Raw genomic sequence first — 22,284 nt, forward strand, 5'->3', positions numbered from 1 at the left:
AAATGTCTCATTCGAATATTATATGTCTATAACTGAATCTCCACCATGAGACAACTTTGTTTAAAAAATAAATAATTTCATTTTTTTTATACTATATAATAAATATATATTATTTACTGATAATAAAAATATAGTTATTCATCTATCACAAATATCTATGCAAATATGTGAATCAAGTACAACAATCAAATAACATAATGGTTTCCACAAATAAAATTTATAAAATATATTTATGTTATGTAGTCTTATTTTATATTTTTTAAATAATGTAATACAATATTATACATTACTTTTTAGAATTAAAAAATACATATAATATCTTATCCGCACGTAGGGCGGTTAAAAAATCTAGTAATATTCTAAAATCACCAATGTAAGAACTGATATTTAATGTGTTAATTATTTTCGATTCACTTTCTATCAATCTATTCTCGAACTTCTTAACCAAATCATCACCTTAAATGTCACATGAATTCAATTATCCTCTGAATAATGAGAATATAAGTTAGATGTCATATAAAGTTGAAGAATAAAATTTTGATTTTTACAACTATAGGTTAGAAGAAGTTGAAAAATCTGAATTTTAAAATTATCTTATCATCAATCAAATATATCTCTATAGTAACAGTTTCTTTGAGATATTTTCCCCAAATATGTATGATCTTTATTTTGACTTTTCACGTACCAAAGATTAATGAATTTCTTCGATGGAAACCTTAGAATTGTTTTCCCACAAAGAAAGGACAAGTTTATTTATGAATAAAGAAAATTTCTATGAACAATGGATGAAGTCTGAAAATTTAGATATATGTTATAGTTTGAGAGTTCAAATTTAAGAGAATCAGTTGTTGAATAATATATAGAATTCGGGGACATTCAAATAATATTGGGATTAGGAATTTATAATGTAAAAAATTGTATAAAATTGTGAGTTATTTGTTTTGTAGAAATAGAAAATTGTATAATTATCAAAAGTATAATCAGGTCATTTCCTTTTTTATAAAAAAGGGATACTTAATTTTAATATCCTAAGATAATTAATTTAACTAAATTGGATTATAAAAATAGAAAACAAAAGTTTACAAAATTGGAATTTATATAAAAGGAAAATTTGTTTTTAATAAATCACATAAAAGAGATACTTGATTTTTAATATCCAAAAAATAATAATTTTACTAAAGTGGATTTTAAAAATATAAAACAAAATTTAAATTTTATAAAATTGGCATTTAAATAAAAGGAATATTATTTTTTAATAAATCACATGTTTCATATATATATATATATATATATATATATATATATATATATATATAATTTATTCATTTTTTATAACAGTTTGGTTACAACAAGATTTTGGTAATAAAAAGAAAAAAACACAAATTATTAATAATGGCAATTAAAATAGTAAACTCAATTAATTAAGGTATTAATGTAATAAACCATCATTAAATTTAAATTGAGCGTGACACATAAGAAAATGACTTTTCAAATAATATTATAGGTGGTGTTTGCAACTGACTGCTCTCAACTGTTCAAGATGGTGTCTACACCAACAGAATGGCCGGCGTTTACTACACACATGGAGGAGTTTCTGCGAGGTATGGAATTTTTTCATCCTTTTACTATTCAGCATATTCCGAGGGCACAAAACACAATTGCGGATAAGCTAGCACGAGGTGCTAGAAATCAGCATGCTGCTATGGTTTATGTTGATTCGATTCCCCCAAGGTGACTCTTGATCAGGAGTTTGCTTAGTTTCTCTTTAGCCTTTTGTTGTAAAAAAAATATATTATAGAAATTTCTTCGGATTCTAATATTGATTTCTAAATAAACAAGGTTTATCAATATATACTTATTTTAAATATGTAGTTAAGATGGAATTGTGTAACATGACTCACGTATCTATGGAGTCAACTTTAAAGATCTCAAAAGCTGAAGATAAACCAGAGATAAATGTTATAGATTATAAAAGAATCATAGAATGTTTGAGGTATCTACTTCATAAAAGACATGACATGTGTTATGTAGTTGGCGTTTGAAGTAGATACATGCATAATCCGAGAGACTTTCATGGACAAGCCATCAAGCACATACAACGGTATGTAAGACGAACAACAAACTTCGGTTTGTTTTGCAAGCGAGATGTTTTAAGGAGCATCATTGGTTATAGTGATAGTAGTCACAATTTTGATGTTGATGATGGGAGGAGCATACCAGGACATGCATTCTTTTTAGGTTCATCATTGATTACTTGGACTCTGCAGAAGCAGCCGACGGTCTCGTTGTCATCATGTGTAGCAGAGTTCATAGTGGCAACATAAGCAGCAAAAAAGCTATATGGCTTAAGGATTGTTGTGTGAAATACTAAGTGATGAAGGCGAGAAGGTCATACTTAGGATTCACAACAAATCAGCAATTACTCTAACTAAGAATCCGGTTTTCCATGGAAGAAGTAAACACATACTTTCAAGGTATCATTTTCATTCGTGAGTGTATGGAGAATGGAAAAATCGAAGTGGAGCATGTTTTGGGTGTTGAGCAGAAGACCGAAATCCTTACCAAGCCATTAGCAAGGATTAAGTTTAAGCAAATGAGAAGCTTAATTGGAGTTCAAGAAATCGATCTCCCTAATTAAAGTCAGAATTAAGGGGGTTAATGTTGGATTATTCCAAGACTTGTGGACCAAGTTAACTTATTAACAAGTGTTTAATAAGTTAGGAGGTAAACACAAAAAGGAAATCTAAAATAAAATATGAATTTTACTATTTATATTAGGTTTATGGTTCCATATTCCACATAGAAAAAGGAATTGGTTTTTCATATAAAAAATAAGGTATTATGGAGAGTTGTTCTATAAAATCTAAAAGAAAAATTGAGAGTTTTATTTTTGAGAAGTTTATAAAAAAATAAGAAAAGTTGTTCTTATAATACTTTGTGTTTCTATAGATCTGAAAAATGACATGGAGAAGCAAACAACCATCAATGGTTAGTTTTCAACAATAAAAAAATAAGAAGAAAAAATACCTTTTTTGGACATCAAAAGAATAAACGTGTTCGAGTTTAATGTTATCACTAGATTATGACTCGCGCTTAAAGCGCAGAAATAAACAAAATCTAATCTACAATATCAATAGATTTTAATATTTTTTTGATAAGTAATGTTTTAACATTTTTATTTTAATGTATTTGAAAACTGTATAATTATATTATTTTATATTTATATTAAATAGGAAAATTAACATAAATATTACTTAATTTTTTTTTATTTCAACCCGTTTCATTAAGAAGTTTTAATAAAATATCTGAAATTTGTTTGATTAATTTGTTGATATATACTTATTTTATAAATTTTTAATTATAAAACTTATTTGATGTTAATTTATTGATTATAACAATTTATTTGTATGAAACCATTTGATGTTAACTTAAACCAAGCATAATCTCGCATAAATAATTATATGTTTTTAAGAATAAAAAAATTAAGAATATGAATCTAATATTTATTTAGTTTAATGGGATGAAAATTTGTTTTATGAAAATACAAACAAAATGATCTATTAATTTCATATCAAATGATTTTTGTAGTATCTAAACCTGCAAAAAAATTGTTATACTTATTTTTTAACTTTTATAACTTATTTGAGTGGTCTTAAATCAAACAATTTAAAATAAGATAAATAAAAAGTTATTCAAAAGGTAGGTCTTAATAATTTATATTGTTTAGGCACAAGATTTGTTAATGTGTTGTTTGGAAATACATTTAGTAGTATAATGTTATTTATCATAATTAGAAAAGTGAATTGAACTATATAGTAGAAGGATGTATTTAATTTAAAAACTTACAAAAAGGTAGGATCCATGAGAATAATTTGTTTTAATAATATAGATTTAACTTCTACCGTTCATATTTTGTTTGTATGTAAAATTTCAATCTAAATGTTAAAATAAGACTACCTTATTATTTGTTTGTCAACTTTGCGTTGTAAGTAGATTATGTTTTATGATTTTGACCAAACTACACTGATAAAAACACTTCTATAAATTTCTAGACACTAATTATAACTTTGATCTCACTCAAATTACCCTAAGGAGTAAAGTACTCTCTCAAATAAGAGGTTCAGTTGTAGTACTTAGGGATCGAATCCACAGAAAGCTAGGAAACCTAATAAATCTAATCAGATTTTTTAAGCTAGGTGGTTTAATGATTTAAATGTAAAGTTGCATTTGTTGAGCAAGTAATTGCTCGATTTGATTGGTTGAGGTTTTGGTGCTTAAAAGAAAATAGTTAGACTTAGGGTTTTTATTCAGAAAATTTGGAATTATAATCCTATAGATACTTCATAATTTGCATGCATGATATTATAGAGCTCAACACTTATAAACGAACCACTAGGCTCTCGCTTTCTAGGTTCGTCTATTGACCAGTGTCAACCGGTGATTCTATATGAATATCGATCGATGCACTATTCGAAACGTCAACCAGTTATTCTATTTGAATATCGATCGAGGCTATTGGTCAAGCGTTAATGCGCGGGTTGAATGTGCTCACTAATCTCATTAGATCAGCTCTCACCTTACTCTAGCAAGTCTTAGCTCAACTAGAATAGTTTCAGGATTAGATGAAAGCTATTGCTTATATCTAACAATCCTAGGACAAGTTCTAGGTAGCTAATCTAGAATCAGGCATTAATAACAATCCTAAAGAATAATATCACAACTTAGCAATCTAAAGTTTGGACTAATCCCTCGTAACCTATTTAAACCCTAAAATCTAACAAGAGAACTACTTAGACATGGCCAAGTAATTCATGACACCAATAAGGTATAAAAACTGCATTAGAATAATAGATAGATATTAATGGAGTTTCAATCACAAATAACTTTGGATCTTCTCTCCAATATACTAAAAATCCTAGAAAACCTTTGCTATAAAATCAGTAAAACAAGAAAGCACTCTTTTTCTCTAACATGTTGGCAAAACTTATATAATTAGGTTAAAACTCGTCAGGGGTAATCTTGTAAATTGGTGAAGGCTTAGGCTCTAACTCGGCTGAGACCAAACGGTTTTTCTGCGCACTTCGCTATCGATCGATGTCAAGATGTGAACATCGATCATTTATTCCTCTTCGATGTCGGCCGATGGTCGAGCTTGATGGTCATCTCAGGTGCTTACTCCAAATATCTCCAAAACGCTCCAAAATCATCACTTTTCTCCAAATCACTCATGATCCTATAAATATAACTAGACTCTAGAATATAATAAATAGTTATTAAAACACTTATAAACCATGGGTGAAAATGAGTCAAATCCATGGTATATCAACTCCCTCAGACTTACCATTTTGCTTGTCCTCAAGTAAAACACATAGGCAGCCTCTCTGAAAGAAGTTTGAAAACAGCAGGGACTCACATTATTTCAAACTTGGAATCAACGCCTAAGACAGTCCTAGTCTTAGAAGCACACTATACCGTATCCTAGTCTAGCAACCAAGTTCATCTAGTCAACAACTTAGCAAATCATATATGATAGTCCCCTCTACCAACCTCAATTCTTACATAAATAAAGTGTAGGCTTTACCTTGGGGGTATCAATCACAGGATGCAAGGATGCTCAAACAAGAATCTGGACCTGCAGGTAAACAATAGTTCATATCCTCTCTCTCAGTCAAAGTCTGCTTATATTGCAAAATCATTGACCAAGATTGGACAGGCTTCCATGAATGAAGCTTTAATGGTTTTAGCCACCAAATAATGTTCACTCTTTTTGACATATATCCTAGGATCATTTGTGAAGCAAGCCTTAATGGTTGAGCCACCAAGTCTTGTTCTAATCCTTTACCTATAGAATTGTTATGAAGCAAGCCTTAATGGTTGTAGCCACCAAATTATGTTCTAGTTCCTTCTTTATAAATCTATAATATTTTTTTTTTTTGAAAACTATATCTATAATTTTGAAAGTAGAGAGAGGGTTATAAATCTACAAAAGGCTTTACGTTCCAGATTTATTTGAAGAATCTGATCCCATAAACACCAAGCCCCAAGACAAGCAGAGTTGAGCTCAATTAGGTTGGAGGTCAGCTTTGGTTCCTTCAAACACTCTTAGCAAGTGTAACATAGTTGACATGTTGATCCATTTTGGTATCTTTAGTACTATCTTCAACTAGTAAGTCTAAAATGGTGTGGTTAGATAAAAAGTAAAATCAATAAGTTCATCATCCCCTTCGTGGAGGTGATTTGGCTAGTATTGTTGAAAGCTGGAACTTGCTGGAAAACAAGTATCCATCTCTTCTTTGCACTTGTTGAATCATGTACCAGTAAAGTCTCGCATTGCTTTATCTCATCTATGCCGTTTTTCCTTCATTGGTGCAGTTGTGTTTTCTATCTTCTACAATCTATCTCCAATACTCTAAGGTTGAACTGATGTCTCATAAGTGTGGTGTAAGTATCAGCTGAGATCTCCTCTCCATGGTTGTGTGCATCAGACATGTCTGATGTCACCTTTTGTACTAGCCTGCCTCGGTTTGTAGTGTCGCCGACCGATGTTTGTCTCTGAATAACAGTCGATTTGTTGTTGTGTTTGTCGATCGATTCAGATGGTTCTGGCCGACGGACGATGTAACTCTGAATCTCCACTAATTCTCTTTGTGTTGCTTCTATCTTGGAAGTCAAAGAACTCATGCTAAGGTCCACTGGAAAATATGTGTCATCACATCTCCTATCAAGCCTCTCTTTTGTAGTTTCCAGAGTTCTGTAGATATCTTATACCAACTGATCAATCTCTGCTCTGGTGTGAAAATCTGGTTGAGACTTCATCAGATGTGAGTTTTTTGGGTTGTCGTCGATCGATGTGTAGTAGTGTATGTCGATCGAGCTGGTCGATGTCTGTCGACTGCATGCTGAATTTTAGCTATGTCTTGCCTCATCTTCTCCATGCATGTAGTCAACCAACTGAAGCTATCATTCAGTGGATAGTAGACACCATCAAGCTTCATCTGGAAATCACCTTCATTCTTTTCTTGGGCTCCACAGACTCCATAGAATATCTCATTGATCTCGTCCTTGGTGTAGATCTCTGGTACCAGCTTAGTCTGTGTGAACGAGCTAGCATGTTCTGGAAGACATATGTAGTTGTGCTCATCTCTAGACGCTTTTTCCATTAGCTTTCTAATATCATCCTTGCACACATTGATGATGTGTCCATCTACATCTCTTGCAGATCCCTGATCGTCTCTGTAGACTCCATATTCATCCTTCTCTTCCCAGTGAAATTTCCTAGTTCCAAAAAGGTCAAAGGCTCTTCTGCCAAATTCTGGACGTCTGTCGATCGATGGAGGGACGTCAACGTCGATTGACGGTCGAGTGTGATGTCGATTTTTCTACTTGAAGCGATTGTCTATGCCACCAGCTGTAATGAGATCCTAGGACTCTTCTCTGGATGGTTTTGGATAGATCCTTGCATAAACGAATCAAAGACTCAAGTTTATCAAGGTTGTGGATCGATTGGTGACACAAGAGGCTGCGGAGAGGCTTCTTGATACTCCTAGGCTTAGATAGGATATGACACATCTTTCTAAAGCCCTTGGGCGTTGGATATTACACACCAACAGACTGGATATTACACACCAGACACTCTCTTAACTCGTGAAAGCAAGGGAGAAGAAAACACAAAGGTTTAAGTGAAAGAAAACTTGATAGATGCTAGGGTTGCCGTCACACACATATATATAGTGAAAGGCTTGGAACAGGCTCCAAGCATTTCGAAATTAAAGGAACAGGCTCCTCCAATTAATGTAGAAACAAAGACATAACTTAGATAGAGTTTTCGAAAATAAAAGACATAAGTATTTAGAAATAAAAGATAACATAAGGTTCTTCATGTGGTTTGGTCCGAGAGTATCAACTAGGTGATATGATAGCAAGACTATGGCCTCGTTAAAAACCTATCATTGCAAAACCCAATGGGACAAAAACAATGATAGGAAAAGAGCACACATAGCTTGCTAGCCTAGATGATACTCAGCTTGATGGTAAGATGGCTTGAATGGTGATAAGTGTATCTTGAAGTATCAAGCTTCCTCCAAGACATTCTTCTTGCTCCAAAAACTTCATGATTAGTCCTCCAATAACTTCTTTGAGTTTCCTGGCTCTGGCTCGAGTTATGGGACCTTTAGGAATGGTTAAGACATCATCTTCTTCAGCCGGATCATCTCTAAACTCTCCATCTCTATCTCCATCAGCTGGCTGGTCTATGATCATATCATCCCCTCCCTCTTGAAAAGGATTTGACCTCAAATCAGGTTCATCTGCAATAAAAGGGATCAAGTCAGTAACATTGAAGCTATTACTCACATCATACTTACCTTGGAGATCAATCTTGTAGGCATTGTTGCTGATCTTCTTTGTGATCTCAAAAGGTCCATCAATTCTTGGCATAAGCTTTGACTTCCTCTCATTAGGAAACCTCTCTTTTCTCAAATGAACCCAAACTTTGTCACCCTCCTTAAAGACCATCTCACGCCTTCCTTTGTTGGCATGCTTGACATATTGCTCTCTTCAATGTTGAGCCTAGCTTGCTCGTGGAGTTGTTTCACCATCTCTGCCTTCTTTTTGCCATCCAAACTGACCCTTTCACACTCAGGTAAAGGAATTAAATCCAAAGGAGAGGTGGGATTGAACCCATAAACAATTTCAAAGGGTGAAAACTTAGAAGCAGAATGCACAACATGATTATATGCAAATTCACAATGTGGCAGAGAGTCTTCCCAAGATTTCAGATTCTTTTTAATGAATGCACGCAAGAGTGTTCCTAGAGTTCTATTAACTACCTCAGTCTGTCCATCAGTTTGCGGATGACAAGTAGTGGAGAACAACAACTTAGTGCCTAGTTTAGACCAAAGAGTTTTCCAAAAATAACTAAGAAACTTAGTATCTCTATCAGAAACTATGGTCCTAGGCATGCCATGTAAACGCACAATCTCCTTAAAGAACAGATTAGCTACATGTAATGCATATCATCAGTTTTGTGACATGCTATAAAATGTGCCATTTTTGAGAACCTGTCAACAACAACAAAGTAGAATCCTTCCCAGTCCTAGTTCTAGGCAATCCAACAATGAAATCCATAGATATGTCATTCCAAGGATGATAAGGAATAGGGAGAGGAGTATACAAACCGTGAGACTGAACCTTAGACTTAGCTTGCTTGCAAGTTGCACATCTCTCACATAGTTTCTCCACATCACTTTTCATCCGAGGCCAAAAGAAATGATCCTGCAAAGTTTTAAGAGTCTTTGCAATACCAAAGTGACCCATGAGACTTCCTCCATGAGATTCCCTAACAAAAAAATCTCTCAAAGAGCAATTAGGCACACACAGTCTATTATCATAAAAGAGGAATCCATCATGTCTAAAGTAATGTCCAGCAGCAAATTTCTCACAAGAGTTATAAGCTTCTTTAAAATCTGGATCAGATTCATACATATCTTTAATCTGCTCAAAACCTAACAACTTAGCATCAAGAGTGTTTAAGAGAACATACCTTCGAGATAGTGCATCAGCAACTATATTTTCTTTACCTTGTTTGCACTTGATGACATAAGGAAAGGTTTCTATGAATTCTACCTATCTTGCGTGTCTCTTGCTGAGCTTGTTCTGTCCTTTCAAGTACTTGAGGGACTCATGATCAGTGTGTATCACAAACTCCTTGGGCCACAAGTAGTGCTGCCAAGTCTGCAAAGCTCTCACCAAGGCATACAATTCCTTATCATAAGTTGCATAGTTGAGAGTGGCGCCTCCAAGCTTCTCACTGAAGTAAGCTATGGGTCTCTTTTCCTGCATCAAAACAGCACCCACTCCAATACCAGAAGCATCACATTCAATCTCAAAGGTTTTATTAAAATCTGGAAGTATAAGAAGAGGGGCGTGAGTAAGCTTCTCTTTAAGACATTGGAAGGCAGTCTCTTGTGCTTCTCCCCACTTGAATCTGACTTCTTTCTTTATCACTTCAGTCAAGGGAGCTGCTATAGTGTTAAAGTCTTTAACAAACCGCCTGTAGAAACCAGCAAGCCCGTGGAAGCTCCTCACTTCACTTATGGTCTTAGGAATCGGCCATTCTTGAATTGCTCTCACCTTCTACTGATCCACTTTTACTCCATCTGCACTCACAACAAAGCCTAGGAAGACCAAGTTATCCGTACAAAAAGTGTATTTCTTAAGGTTAGCAAACAGTTTTTCTTTTCTCAACACATCAAGAACAGACTTAAGATGATCTATATGCTCTTCTAGGTTCTTACTGTAAACAAGGATATCATCAAAGTATACTACCACAAACAAGCCTATGAAAGATCTAAGCACATGGTTCATCAATCTCATAAAAGTGCTAGGAGCATTGGTTAATCCAAAAGGCATGACTAACCACTCATACAACCCATGCTTAGTCTTAAAGGCTGTTTTCCACTCATCTCCCTCTTTCATTCTTATTTGATGATATCCACTCTTCAAATCTATCTTGGAAAAGACACTAGAACCATGCAATTCATCAAGCATATCATCTAATCTAGGAATAGGGTGGCGATACTTCACTGTTATATTGTTGATTGCTCTACAATCAACACACATGCGCCAGCTCCCATCTTTCTTAGGCACAAGGAGCACAGGCACAGCACATGGGCTCATACTCTCACGGATATGGCCTTTCTCCATCAGTTCCTCAACCTGTCTTTGTAGCTCCTTGGTTTCCACAGGATTAGTTCTGTATGCTGGTCTGTTGGGAAGAGTAGCTCCTGGTACAAAATCAATCTGATGCTCAATCCCTCGAATAGGTGGCAAACCTATGGGATTATCGTCTGGAAATACATCCTGGTATTCCTGTAAAAGAGCTGACATCTCACTCGGATACACCGGTGTACAATCAGTTAGAGACAAAAGAGATTCTTTAAAAATAAATAAGAGAACCGATTGATGAGAATAAAGAGATCTTTTGATTTCACTAGCTTTAGCATAGAAGTTATGTTGCTTATCTGGTTTGAGATCAATCTCTTTCTTTTTCTGAAGCTGAAGCTGATCTTCATGCACTTCTTTAGGAGTTAGAGGCACCAAGACAGTTCGCTTGCCGTTGAACTCAAAAGAATGTTTGTTGGTGAAGCCATCGTGAATGACACGCCTATCAAACTGCCAAGGCCTTCCAAGTAATATGTGGCTGGCTTCCATGGGTATCACATCACAGAGAATGTCATCTTCATACCTCCCAATGGACAAGGGTATAGAAACCTGATTAGATACCCTCATATTGCCTTCTTCATTAAGCCATTGTAGTCGATAAGGCCTAGGATGTTTCTGAATTTTCAATCCAAGCTTCTTCACCATTATCTCACTAGCAACATTGACGCACCTTCCACCGTCAATGATCAGGCTGCAGACCTTTCCTTGCACCAGACAACGTGTGTAGAACAGGTTCTCTCTTTGTTCCTGCTCCTCAGTTTTGTTTTGCAAACTGAGAGTCCTTCTTGCAACCAAAAGTCTACCTTGAACTAGTTCCTCCTCATACTCAGCTTCTGATAGTTCTTGATCAGTCTTTGGTTTCTCATATTCAGATTCAAACTCTCCATTCTCCAGAAGAATCATAACTCTCTTGTTAGTACACTCATTAGCATAGTGCCCACGCCCTTGGCACTTAAAACACTTCACATCTCTTGCACGCGAACTTGTAGTCTCCACTTTACCCTTATCTTTGTTGTAGATGCTACTAGACTTAGGCTCTTCTTTTGGCTGTGGCTTGCTCTCCTTTTGATAACTTGGTTTATCTTCCTTAGAGGTCTGGTATCTACTGGAACCATAGCTGCCACGCGCATAACTTCTTCTCTTAACTTGCTGCTCCACCAAGATAGCTTTGTGTAGCATCTCCTCTATCTCCAAGTAGTGCTGCATCTCCACTCTGTCTTGTATCTCACGGTTGAGTCCACCAAGAAAACGTGCCATAGTAGCTTCACTGTCCTCAGATACACAAGCTCTCAGCATAAGCAATTCCATCTCTTGAAAGTATTCCTCTACAGACTTTGATCCTTGTGTAAGCAGTCTCAGCTTTTGGTGAAGATCACGGTGATAATGACTTGGTACAAACCTCTTGCGCATCACAGCTTTCATCTCTGCCCATGTTTCAATGGGAAATTCACCATTGCGCCTCTTGTTTGTAACCAACTGATCCCACCAGCTCAAAGCATAATCATTGAACTCGGTAGCAGCCACTTGAATCTTCTTAGTCTCTGAGTAATGCTGACAGTTGAAAACGAGTTCTATCTTCTTTTCCAACTCAAGATAGGCATCTGGATCAGATTTGACATGGAAAGGAGGGATCTTAAGCTTCAATCCTGATAGCTCATTGCGTCTATACCTTTGGCCCTGATGATCATGTCGAGATCTTCTACTGCTATGTCTCGAGCCGGAGCTATGGCTACTTCTCTCATAGAAGTTATCAGTTTCTTCTGATCCAGCATGCTCACGCTGGCCTTGTCTGTTTCTTCTTTACTCACGTCTCTGGCCAGATGCTTGTCCCTGCCCATCATTCGATCTCTGATCGTACTTTTCTTCCAGCAACTTTACCATCGCTTCCATCACTTGTTTGGTGATTGCTTCTTGTAACAACTTATTCCTTCTCACAAAGGTTTCATCATCCTACTCAGATCCCATTGCTTCCTGACACACACAAGACTTGAACCAGTAAGTAGTTCAAAGAAATCGAAACACGAAAAGGATTCAAATAAGAAAACACAAAGATTTAAGCAAGGCGGCAATCGATACTTGAGCAACACGCGACTATTTGAATTCTTTATCACTCCCTAAATGGAAACAACACAGATCAGATTCAACGGATGATGAAATGAGGTTTAAACAAATCCTGATCCACGATTCTAATAACAGATCGAATCACACAAACACAAGAAACTTTTGGATCAAGCAAACCAATAACGTAATCGACAAGAATGTGAAAGGTTTTTGTTTAAAACTTGATCGAAATTCTCAGATCTAGCAATATGAGATACGAAACAATCAGATCTAACTGTCCTGATTTATGAAAACAAACAGATCAAGTGAAAATCAAAACACAAGAACCGAATGATCAAGTGAAACGACAAAGAGTAGATCTTATGAACAAGCAAAAGAAAAATCGAAACTCCCCTTCCAGAGTGCTCTGATACCACTTAATGAGATCCTAGGACTCTTCTCTGGATGGTTTTGGATAGATCCTTGCATAAACGAATCAAAGACTCAAGTTTATCAAGGTTGTGGATCGATTGGTGACACAAGAGGCTGCGGAGAGGCTTCTTGATACTCCTAGGCTTAGATCGGATATGACACACCTTTCTAAAGCCCTTGGGCGTTGGATATTACACACCAACAGACTGGATATTACACACCAGACACTCTCTTAACTCGTGAAAGCAAGGGAGAAGAAAACACAAAGGTTTAAGTGAAAGAAAACTTGATAGATGCTAGGGTTGCCGTCACACACATATATATAGTGAAAGGCTTGGAACAGGCTCCAAGCATTTCGAAATTAAAGGAACAGGCTCCTCCAATTAATGTAGAAACAAAGACATAACTTAGATAGAGTTTTCGAAAATAAAAGACATAAGTACTTAGAAATAAAAGATAACATAAGGTTCTTCATGTGGTTTGGTCCGAGAGTATCAACTAGGTGATATGATAGCAAGACTATGGCCTCGTTAAAAACCTATCATTGCAAAACCCAATGGGACAAAAACAATGATAGGAAAAGAGCACACATAGCTTGCTAGCCTAGATGATACTCAGCTTGATGGTAAGATGGCTTGAATGGTGATAAGTGTATCTTGAAGTATCAAGCTTCCTCCAAGACATTCTTCTTGCTCCAAAGACTTCCTGATTAGTCCTCCAATAGCTTCTTTGAGTTTCCTGGCTCTGGCTCGAGTTATGGGACCTTTAGGAATGGTTAAGACATCATCTTCTTCAGCCGGATCATCTCTAAACTCTCCATCTCTATCTCCATCAGCTGGCTGGTCCATGATCATATCAAGCTGTGTCATAGAACTCTTTTGTAACCTTCTGCTGATGTGCTGGGACGGTGCGTTGTTGCATGAAGAGATTATATGCTCCATTAGTTGAAGAATATTTGCAATGTTCTCTCTGGATACTTGCAGTTGATGGCCATCTATTGCTCTTGCGTAGCCATCTTGGTCCCTGGAAATACCAAATTCATCATGTGTTAGATACTGGTTATCATAATTAGGGTTTTTTCTTACATTGGATGATGGTTGCGGAAGGATGCTGATTGATGATGGAGGTTTGTTGTCGATCGATGGGCGGTTGGCTTTGTCGATAGAATGGCTGAAACGTGTTCTTTCCCCCAGTAGCTTTTGCTCGTTGTTGATCTGTTTCACAATGTTTTTGCATGTTAAGAAGTTCCTTATATGTGAAACCCTCATGAAGTTTATCTGCTCCTGGTTCATGAATTTTGTTTCTACTACATAGCTTTCTTGATGGTGATCATCTGCCCAACTGCCAATCGAGTAATCTCCTTCTCGTATACGGTCAACTCCAGTGTCGATCAATGAGAAGTAGGAAATGTCGGTCGATGCTCGTTTTCGGCCTGTCTGATGGGGATGAGTGTCGATCGATGTTGAGACTTTTCTTTCCATCGACGGCGCATTCCTTTTCCAAGAGGAATGGTGGATAAGTCTATCTTCCTCATCAAGAATGGCATTGTACTCTGTAGTTCGTTCCTCCTCATAAACTTCATCATACTCCTCCGTATGCATGGTGTGTCTGGTGTGTGCTACCATAGTGGGGTTGTATTAGTCGCTCTCCCAATTTTTTGGACTACAGTCGACCAATTCTTCTTTGGGTATGTCAATCGATTTATGATTGGCACTGTCGATCGAAGTTGCAGTGTAAGTTTCGATCGATGCCGAGTATTTTGTTTCGTACCCAGCCCCAAAGTGGCATGCTGCGATGAGTTATGGATCATTAATTCTTTTTTTTTATCAAAAAAAAATGGATCATTAATTCTTCCGGAGGACGTCTGTGGCTTTGACTGCAATAGGATTGTAGAGCACAAGTGGCTCTATGAGTGTCAGGCACAACTGGTTGGTTTGCATGTTGCACACTGCTTCTACTGTCGACAAGAAACTTCTCCCAAGTAGTAGAGAAGAGTTCCAGTTTAACTTGATATCCAAGACATTGAAATCATCTGGAACTAGGGCATTACCAATCTGCACCTCAAGGTCTCTAACAACTCCTCCTGAGCACCTCTGAGAAAAATCCACAAGAATGATTCCTTGGAAGGTTCCACCTGCAGACCCAGATGGTCTGCCATAACCCTAGGTAGGATGCTGACTGATGCTCTTGCTGTGTCGCACAGAGCATGTGGGAAATCAATACCCTTCATCGTACATGGTATTGCAAATTGCTCAGGATCACTCTTCTTCTTCAGTGTAATCCTCTTCTTCATCTTTTCTCTAGGTTCACAGAACATTCTACCAATGTCCTCTTCGGTCTCTATGGTTTCTCTGAAGAACATCCATAATCTGTGGGTAAAGTAAGCCTCCTCGAATGGCTTTTCTAGAGGAATCCTGAAGACTCTCTTTTGAAAATTTTCCCTTTCCTTTTCATTAGCTCCCCTTTTCAGATGTTTTGCCACTTTTTCCTTTCTTTTCCTCAGGGTTCTTCCCATAGGAACCCAATCAATTTCCATCGGATCTGCTGCATCATCGGAAGGTGTTTTGATGGCCTCTGGTGGTTTATCTGAAGGTTTGGGTTGTGGCCTAAATGCATTGAGACGTGCAACGTCTATCTTTGGCATCTGACCTCGGTGTGTAAGAGGTGCTCGTCGATCGATGGACACTGGAAGTTGTCGATCGATGGCTGTCTCTCTATGTTGATCGATGATAGAGTCAGAATGTCGATCGATCTTGACATAAACAGGGCTGGGCGGATGTGGGTGTTTGGCTGCGAATTCCTCGTGAGTCATGATCCTCACGGCATTGCAAGATTCGGTTGACTGGTAGGTGTCGTCGATCGATGCTCTGGAGAGAGCTTGTCGATCGATTTTAGATGACTTCTATCGACCGATGTTCAGAGTCCCGCGTCGATCGACACCAATGCGATCCGCTGAAACTCATCAAGCTCTCTACTTTCAAATCTCCCTCTTGCAGCTTCTATTGCTTCACCACTTGCCATAAATCATTATCTATGATGGCATTCACGTGGTGCATCATCACATCATCCCCTACCCCTCTTGTTAAGGCTTCTTGCCTCTTAACAGCTTCTCCTGTCTGAACAACCTGCATCTCCAGATTTTTCACATGGGTGCTCAAAGTCTCAAACTTTGTGTTCAGGGGTGTGTAGACAGAGTCAATCTTCCTATTGAAGTCCACCGTCATGCGCTGATGTCCCTCAAGTACCCTATCAAGCATCTCTTCAACCTTGCTCTCTTGAGTAGGTGGTGGTGGCTTCTAGTAGTAGGAGTTTCCATAATCCATGTTGTTGCTGCTGTAGTTGTTGCTGTAGAGTTTCTGGTGCTGCGAACTTTAGTTGAAATTACCCATATTTCCATAGGAATTTATGTTTTCACCCTGGTTTCCACACCCTTGGAATCCAATTCTACCAATGAAGTTCACATCTTCTTCTACCTCTGCTCTACCCTCTGTGTCTACAGTCTCTACGTTCTCAACCAAGCAGACCTGCTTCCTGAGAAGATTGTGAACACTGTCCAGTTTTGCCTTCACTTCATCCATCTGGTCATTCCCAAGAATGGTTGCAGATATCTTCCTCTCAAAGTCATATTCTTGGTGCTGCTGCTGGATGCTAAGTTCTAAATAACTTTCACTGCCTCCTCTGGATTCCTGGTGTTAGTAGGAACCAAAATTCGTACTGTCGAAATCCGTTTAAATTAGGAAAGATAGGAAATCCTAAATTTTCCAGAGGTCTCAGATATCTACTAAACCACTCGCCAAGCAATCAGAGCACGAAAGTATAGATGAGAAATAAATATATGGAATCAAAGAGAGAGCAAGAAAGGTTTTTATTTTGAATCCATGTTTGAGCGTTACAACAAGGTAAGAGCCTTCGTCCACGAGAGCTGTCGGCGAAATTCCTAGTTCTAGCAACCTAAGACTTGAAACCTAGTTGAGTCGCACCTCGATAACAAAAATGAAAAATTGCGTAAATGCTCTATGTTTTTTGCTCTGAGTAATAGTTCTTGTCTCCTCTTGCCCCTTCAGCTTCGATCCCCTTATATACTCCATCTAAGGCTGTTTTTCCTTTTTTCCCTTTCTGCCTTTAGTCAACTTTATCGCTCCGCGGAAATATTCCATTTTTCTTCGATCTCTGTATTTATCCTTGGAACCTTGACATTTATCTTCAGAAACTTGACATTTATCTTCTTCTGTGCAAAAAAAAACAAACCATCGTAACAACTGGGCTTGGTTTCATAACATCATAAGTGGGCTCATTGCCGCGTTCTGGCCCTTTTTGGGATGTTTCCCGACTTTGGCGTTTTTACGATTTTATAACAATAATTCTTCTGAAACGACGTTGATTCCGAAGGACATTCAAATTCCTCTAATAGCATAGCCAACCTTGGGTGTTAAGCTAACCGTTGTCGTTTTATACGATCAATCCGAATGTTCTTCGGGGAACAAGTATTTTACGATTTTAAAATCGTAAAGTTCCAACGATACTTCCGATCGAGACGAAACAAGAATGAGTTCAATGCAATCTTCGGGAGAGGAGTTACGAGGACGAGGCGAAGACGGACTCCGGTCGACCCAGCTCGGCCGTTCACCGAACTGGACTGGTCCAGCTCGACGAACGGCCGAGCTTAATCCGTCTTGGGTCCAGCTCGGCTGTTCACCGAACTAGACTGGTCCAGCTCGGCGAACGGCCGAGCTAAATCAGTGCTGGATCCAGCTAGGCCGTTTGCCGAACTGGACTAGTCTAGCTCCAGTTCGGCGAACGGCCAAGCTGAATATGTGTTCGATGATCGAGTTTGTTTGTTTCGACGAACTGATCCTTTAGACCTTTGATAGTTTTTCCATTCTTTCTTGATTTCATTTTTTAATGAAGAGAAAGTTTTCTCTGACGTTGATTTTGTCGTAACCGATTTTGACCCCAACAGTGTTGAAGTTCCCATTGTTGGAAGCATCAAAGGCCATCTGATACTGTACCGCGAGGCCTCTATAGAAAGTACTGAGCATGTGTACTTCATTGAATCCATGGTGTGGACAGTCTCTCTGGTAAGACTTGAATCTGATCCAGGAGCTTCTGAATGATTCAGCAGGCTCTTGAGTGAATGTAGCAATCTTGCTCCTCAAGTCTTCAGCACGCGCCTCATCAAAGAAGTTGCATAAGAATGCATTCTTGATGTCGCTTCAGGATGTGAGAGATCCTGGTGGTAACTGCTTAAGCGAATTTGAAGCATCTTCAGCAAGTGAGTACTCGAAGAGCTTGCATAGGAGGTAGTCTTCAGAGACTCCCTCGACTTTAATAGCAGATATAAGATTCTCGAACCTCTCCGGATGGTCCATAGGATGCTCGTGAGATAACCCATAGTAGGGTGTCTATCCCACGAGTATGTAGTACTGCGGCTTTAACTCGAAATTCCCCCTCTGAATAATTGGAGGATGATTGGCTGATCTGTTGGTGTAGAACTGATCTGGACAGTTGTAGTCAGCCAACGTTTTGGGTCGAGCAGCCTCATCTAAAGGTAGAGTAGTGCATGTAGCATCAGTATCAGGCTTAGGGATTGCAGCCCCCTGAGTGTCTATCCTCTGATTTGTTGCATTACGCAGATGACCCTCCTAGTCATACATGTCTCCCTTATCATCACGTACAATAATCAAAGTCGCAACCATGTCTCGCGGCGCAGTATCGATCGATGTTCGGACAGAAATGTCGATCGATATCGGATGGAAGGTGTCGGTCGACGGAAGAGTGTCTTTGGTCGACGGTAGAAAGTGAGTGTCGGTCGACGAGATTGGTGTCAGGGTCAACGGTGGTTGACGAGAATCGATCGATGAACTTGTGTGGTTGTCGATCGATGAGGAACATATTTCTTTGCGGATTGAACGTTCCAAGCTTGCAGGATCTGATGAGAATAGCAGTTGAGTTTCCTTGTTGCTTCTGGTACTGCTGGGCATGTACCTGAAAAGCCAAGAAAAAACAATTTGTGTTAGAAAGTGATTTTTAAGCGAAAACCTAGACTAAACAAGACTAAATCTATAAGGCGATCAAAGCTCCCCGGCAAAGGCGCCAAATTTGATCTCACTCAAACTACCCTAAGAATTGAATTACTCTCTCAAATAAGAGGTTCAGTTGGAGTACTTAGGGATCAAATCCACAGGCAGATAGGGAACCTAATAAATCTAATCAGATTTGTTAACCTAGGTGGTTCAATGATTTAAATATAAAGTTGCACTTGTTGAGCAAGTAATTGCTCGATTTGATTGGTTGAGGTTTTGGTGCATAAAAGAAAATAGTTAGACTTAGGGTTTTTGTTCAGGAAATTTAGAATTATAATCCTATAGAAACTTAATAATTTGCATGCATGATATTATAGAGCTCAACAGTTATAAACGAACCACTAGGCTCTCGCTTTCTAGGTTCGTCTATTGACAAGTGTCAACCGATGATTCTATATGAATATCGATCGATGCACTATTCGAAACGTCGACCAGTTATTCTATTTGAATATCGATCGAGGCTATTGGTCAAGCGTTAATGCGCGGGTTGAATGTGCTCACTAATCTCATTAGATCAGCTCTCACCTTACTCTAGTCTTAGCTCAATTAGAATGGTTTCGGGATGAGATGAAAGCTATCGCTTATATCTAACAATCCTAGGGCAAGTTCTAGGTAGCTAATCTAGAATCAGGCATTAATGACAATTCTAATGATTAATATCACAACTTAGCAGTCTATAGTTGGGGCTAATCCCTCATAACCTATTTAAACCCTAAAATCTAACAAGAGAACTACTCAGACCTGGCCAAGTAATTCATGACAGCAATAAGGTATGAAAACTGCATTAGAATAATAGATAGATATTAATGGAGTCTAAATCACAAATAACTTTGGATCTTCTCTCCAATCTGCTAAAAATCCTAAAAAACTGTTGCTATCAGTAAAACAAGAAAGCACTCTTTTCCTCTAACATGTTAGCAAAGCTTATATAATTAGGTTAAAACTCGTTAGAGATAATCTTGTAAATTGGTGAAGACTTGGGCTCTAAGTCGGCTAAGACCAAACGGGCTTTCTGCGAGCTTCGTTGTCGATCGATTATTCCTCTTCAATGTCGACCGATGGTCGAACTCGATGGTCATCTCGGGTGCTTGCTCCAAATATCTCCAAAACGCTCCAAAATCATCACTTTCCTCCAAATCACTATTGATCCTATAAATATGCTAAATAGACTCTAGAACATAATTAATAGTTATTAAAAAACTTATAAACCACGGGTGATAATGGGTCAAATCTATGGTCTATCAAGCGTACATAGTTATCAGTCATATAATTATATTATACATTAAGAAATTATAATTTGTAATGTGCATTTTGTAAACCAAACTTTAAAAAAAAAATTAATACTTAAATTGACCCACAAGCCTTAGAAATTGAATCTCTTAAGAAAATTTTCCAAAAAAAAAAACAAATTCTCTAAAAAAAAAGAGACACCTTTCAAATCATATGTATAACTTAAAAGTAGATCGTATGTTGAAAGAGTGGCTACTAAGACGGACATGAGCAAAGCATATGATAGGACGAAATGATCGTTTATTGAAGTTGTCATGTGCAAGATGGGCTTTTCAGAAATCTGGATTACTTGGATAATGAGATGTATCACGTCAGTACAATATACAGTACTCATAAATGGGCAGCCGAGAGGAAATATTATTCCAGGTAGAGGCCTACGTCAAGGAGATCCTTTGTCTCCTTTCATTTTTATTCTATGCAAGGAAGCGCTCGTTTGCCTTCTCAATCATGCAGATAACCAAGGGAAGATAACGAGGATGTGTGTCACATGCGCGTGTCCATCGGTATCCCACCTTCTCTTTGCTGATGATAGCCTTTTCTTTTGTAACGCGGAGCCCCGTGAATGTGAAGAAGTAATGAAAGTAGCCAGGGTATATGGTAAAGCATCAGGCCAATGCATTAACTTTGATAAATCCTCCTTACTCTTTGGTAAGCGGATTAATGCAATTACTAGACAAGAATATAAAGATGCACTTGCAATACATAATGAAGGAGATATGGAGATTTATATTTGGGTATCCCAGAAGATATTAATGGCTCAAAATGCAAATTGTTCGCTTTCCTCAAGGATAAACTGAAGCATAGAATGAATGGATGGACATGTAGATGGCTCTCGAAAAGAGGAAAGGAAGTGTTGTTCATATCCATTCTACTTGCTCTCCCGACATATGTTATGTCCACTTTCCTGCTCCCATTGGAGATATGTGAAAACCTTGCCAGCGCCATTGCACAATTTTGGTGGAGTTCGAATCCACCAAAAAGAGGAATTCACTGGGCGAAATGGGAAAAAGTCTGTTTACCTAGAGAGGAGGGTGGGATTCGATTTCGTATGATCCATGAGTTCAATCTGGCATTATTGGCAAAACAATTATGGAGGCTAGTACAATATCCAGATTCGCTGGTTGTCCGAGTCTTGAGGGGAAGATACTATAGATTGAGCTCGTCCCTGAGGGTAAACGCTATAAGCAGTCCATCCTATGTGTGGACTAGCATCTCTGCTGCAAGGAAGCTTTTGTTACTGGGGATAAGACAGAAGATAGATTCTGGTTATGAAGTCAAAGTGTGGAAGGATCCATGGATTCCAATGACACATGCTAGGCAAGCTACAGCTGTAGCACCAGTTATGCATCCAAATATGAGGGTCATTGATCTCATTAATCAGGAATCGAAGGAATGGGATGTTGAGTTGCTGGAACATTATGTCAATCCTATTGATGTACCCTTTATAAGGAGTTTGGCCATAAGCACAACTCATCGGCGAGACACGTTCTTGTGGAGCTACACAAAAAATGGCTAATACACGGTTAAATCTGGATATTGGGGGGCTCAGAATCTATTAAGGACAGATGGAGAAAAAGAAGTGTTGGAGCCAAGTATCACTAAGCTCCAAGTCTTTGCTTGGAAATTAAGGACGCCTAAGAAAATATGTCGTCTTATATAGCAATTGTTAACCGGTTATGTGACAGTAACGACGAACTTAGTAAGGCGTAATATAAGG

At 37.9% G+C, this 22,284-nt stretch overlaps 1 protein-coding gene across 1 annotated transcript; it reads left to right on the forward strand.

Moving 5' to 3' along the window:
• The first annotated feature begins 21,372 nt into the window (after positions 1-21,372).
• On the forward strand, positions 21,373-22,083 carry LOC125584488 (uncharacterized mitochondrial protein AtMg00310-like). Its single transcript, XM_048753013.1, has one exon. The coding sequence runs from the start codon at positions 21,373-21,375 to the stop codon at positions 22,081-22,083; it is 711 nt and encodes a 236-aa protein (XP_048608970.1).
• The last annotated feature ends 201 nt before the right edge of the window (positions 22,084-22,284 follow it).

Source organism: Brassica napus, chromosome A2 (assembly GCF_020379485.1).
Source record: "Brassica napus cultivar Da-Ae chromosome A2, Da-Ae, whole genome shotgun sequence".
Classification (NCBI taxonomy): Eukaryota; Viridiplantae; Streptophyta; class Magnoliopsida; order Brassicales; family Brassicaceae; genus Brassica; species Brassica napus.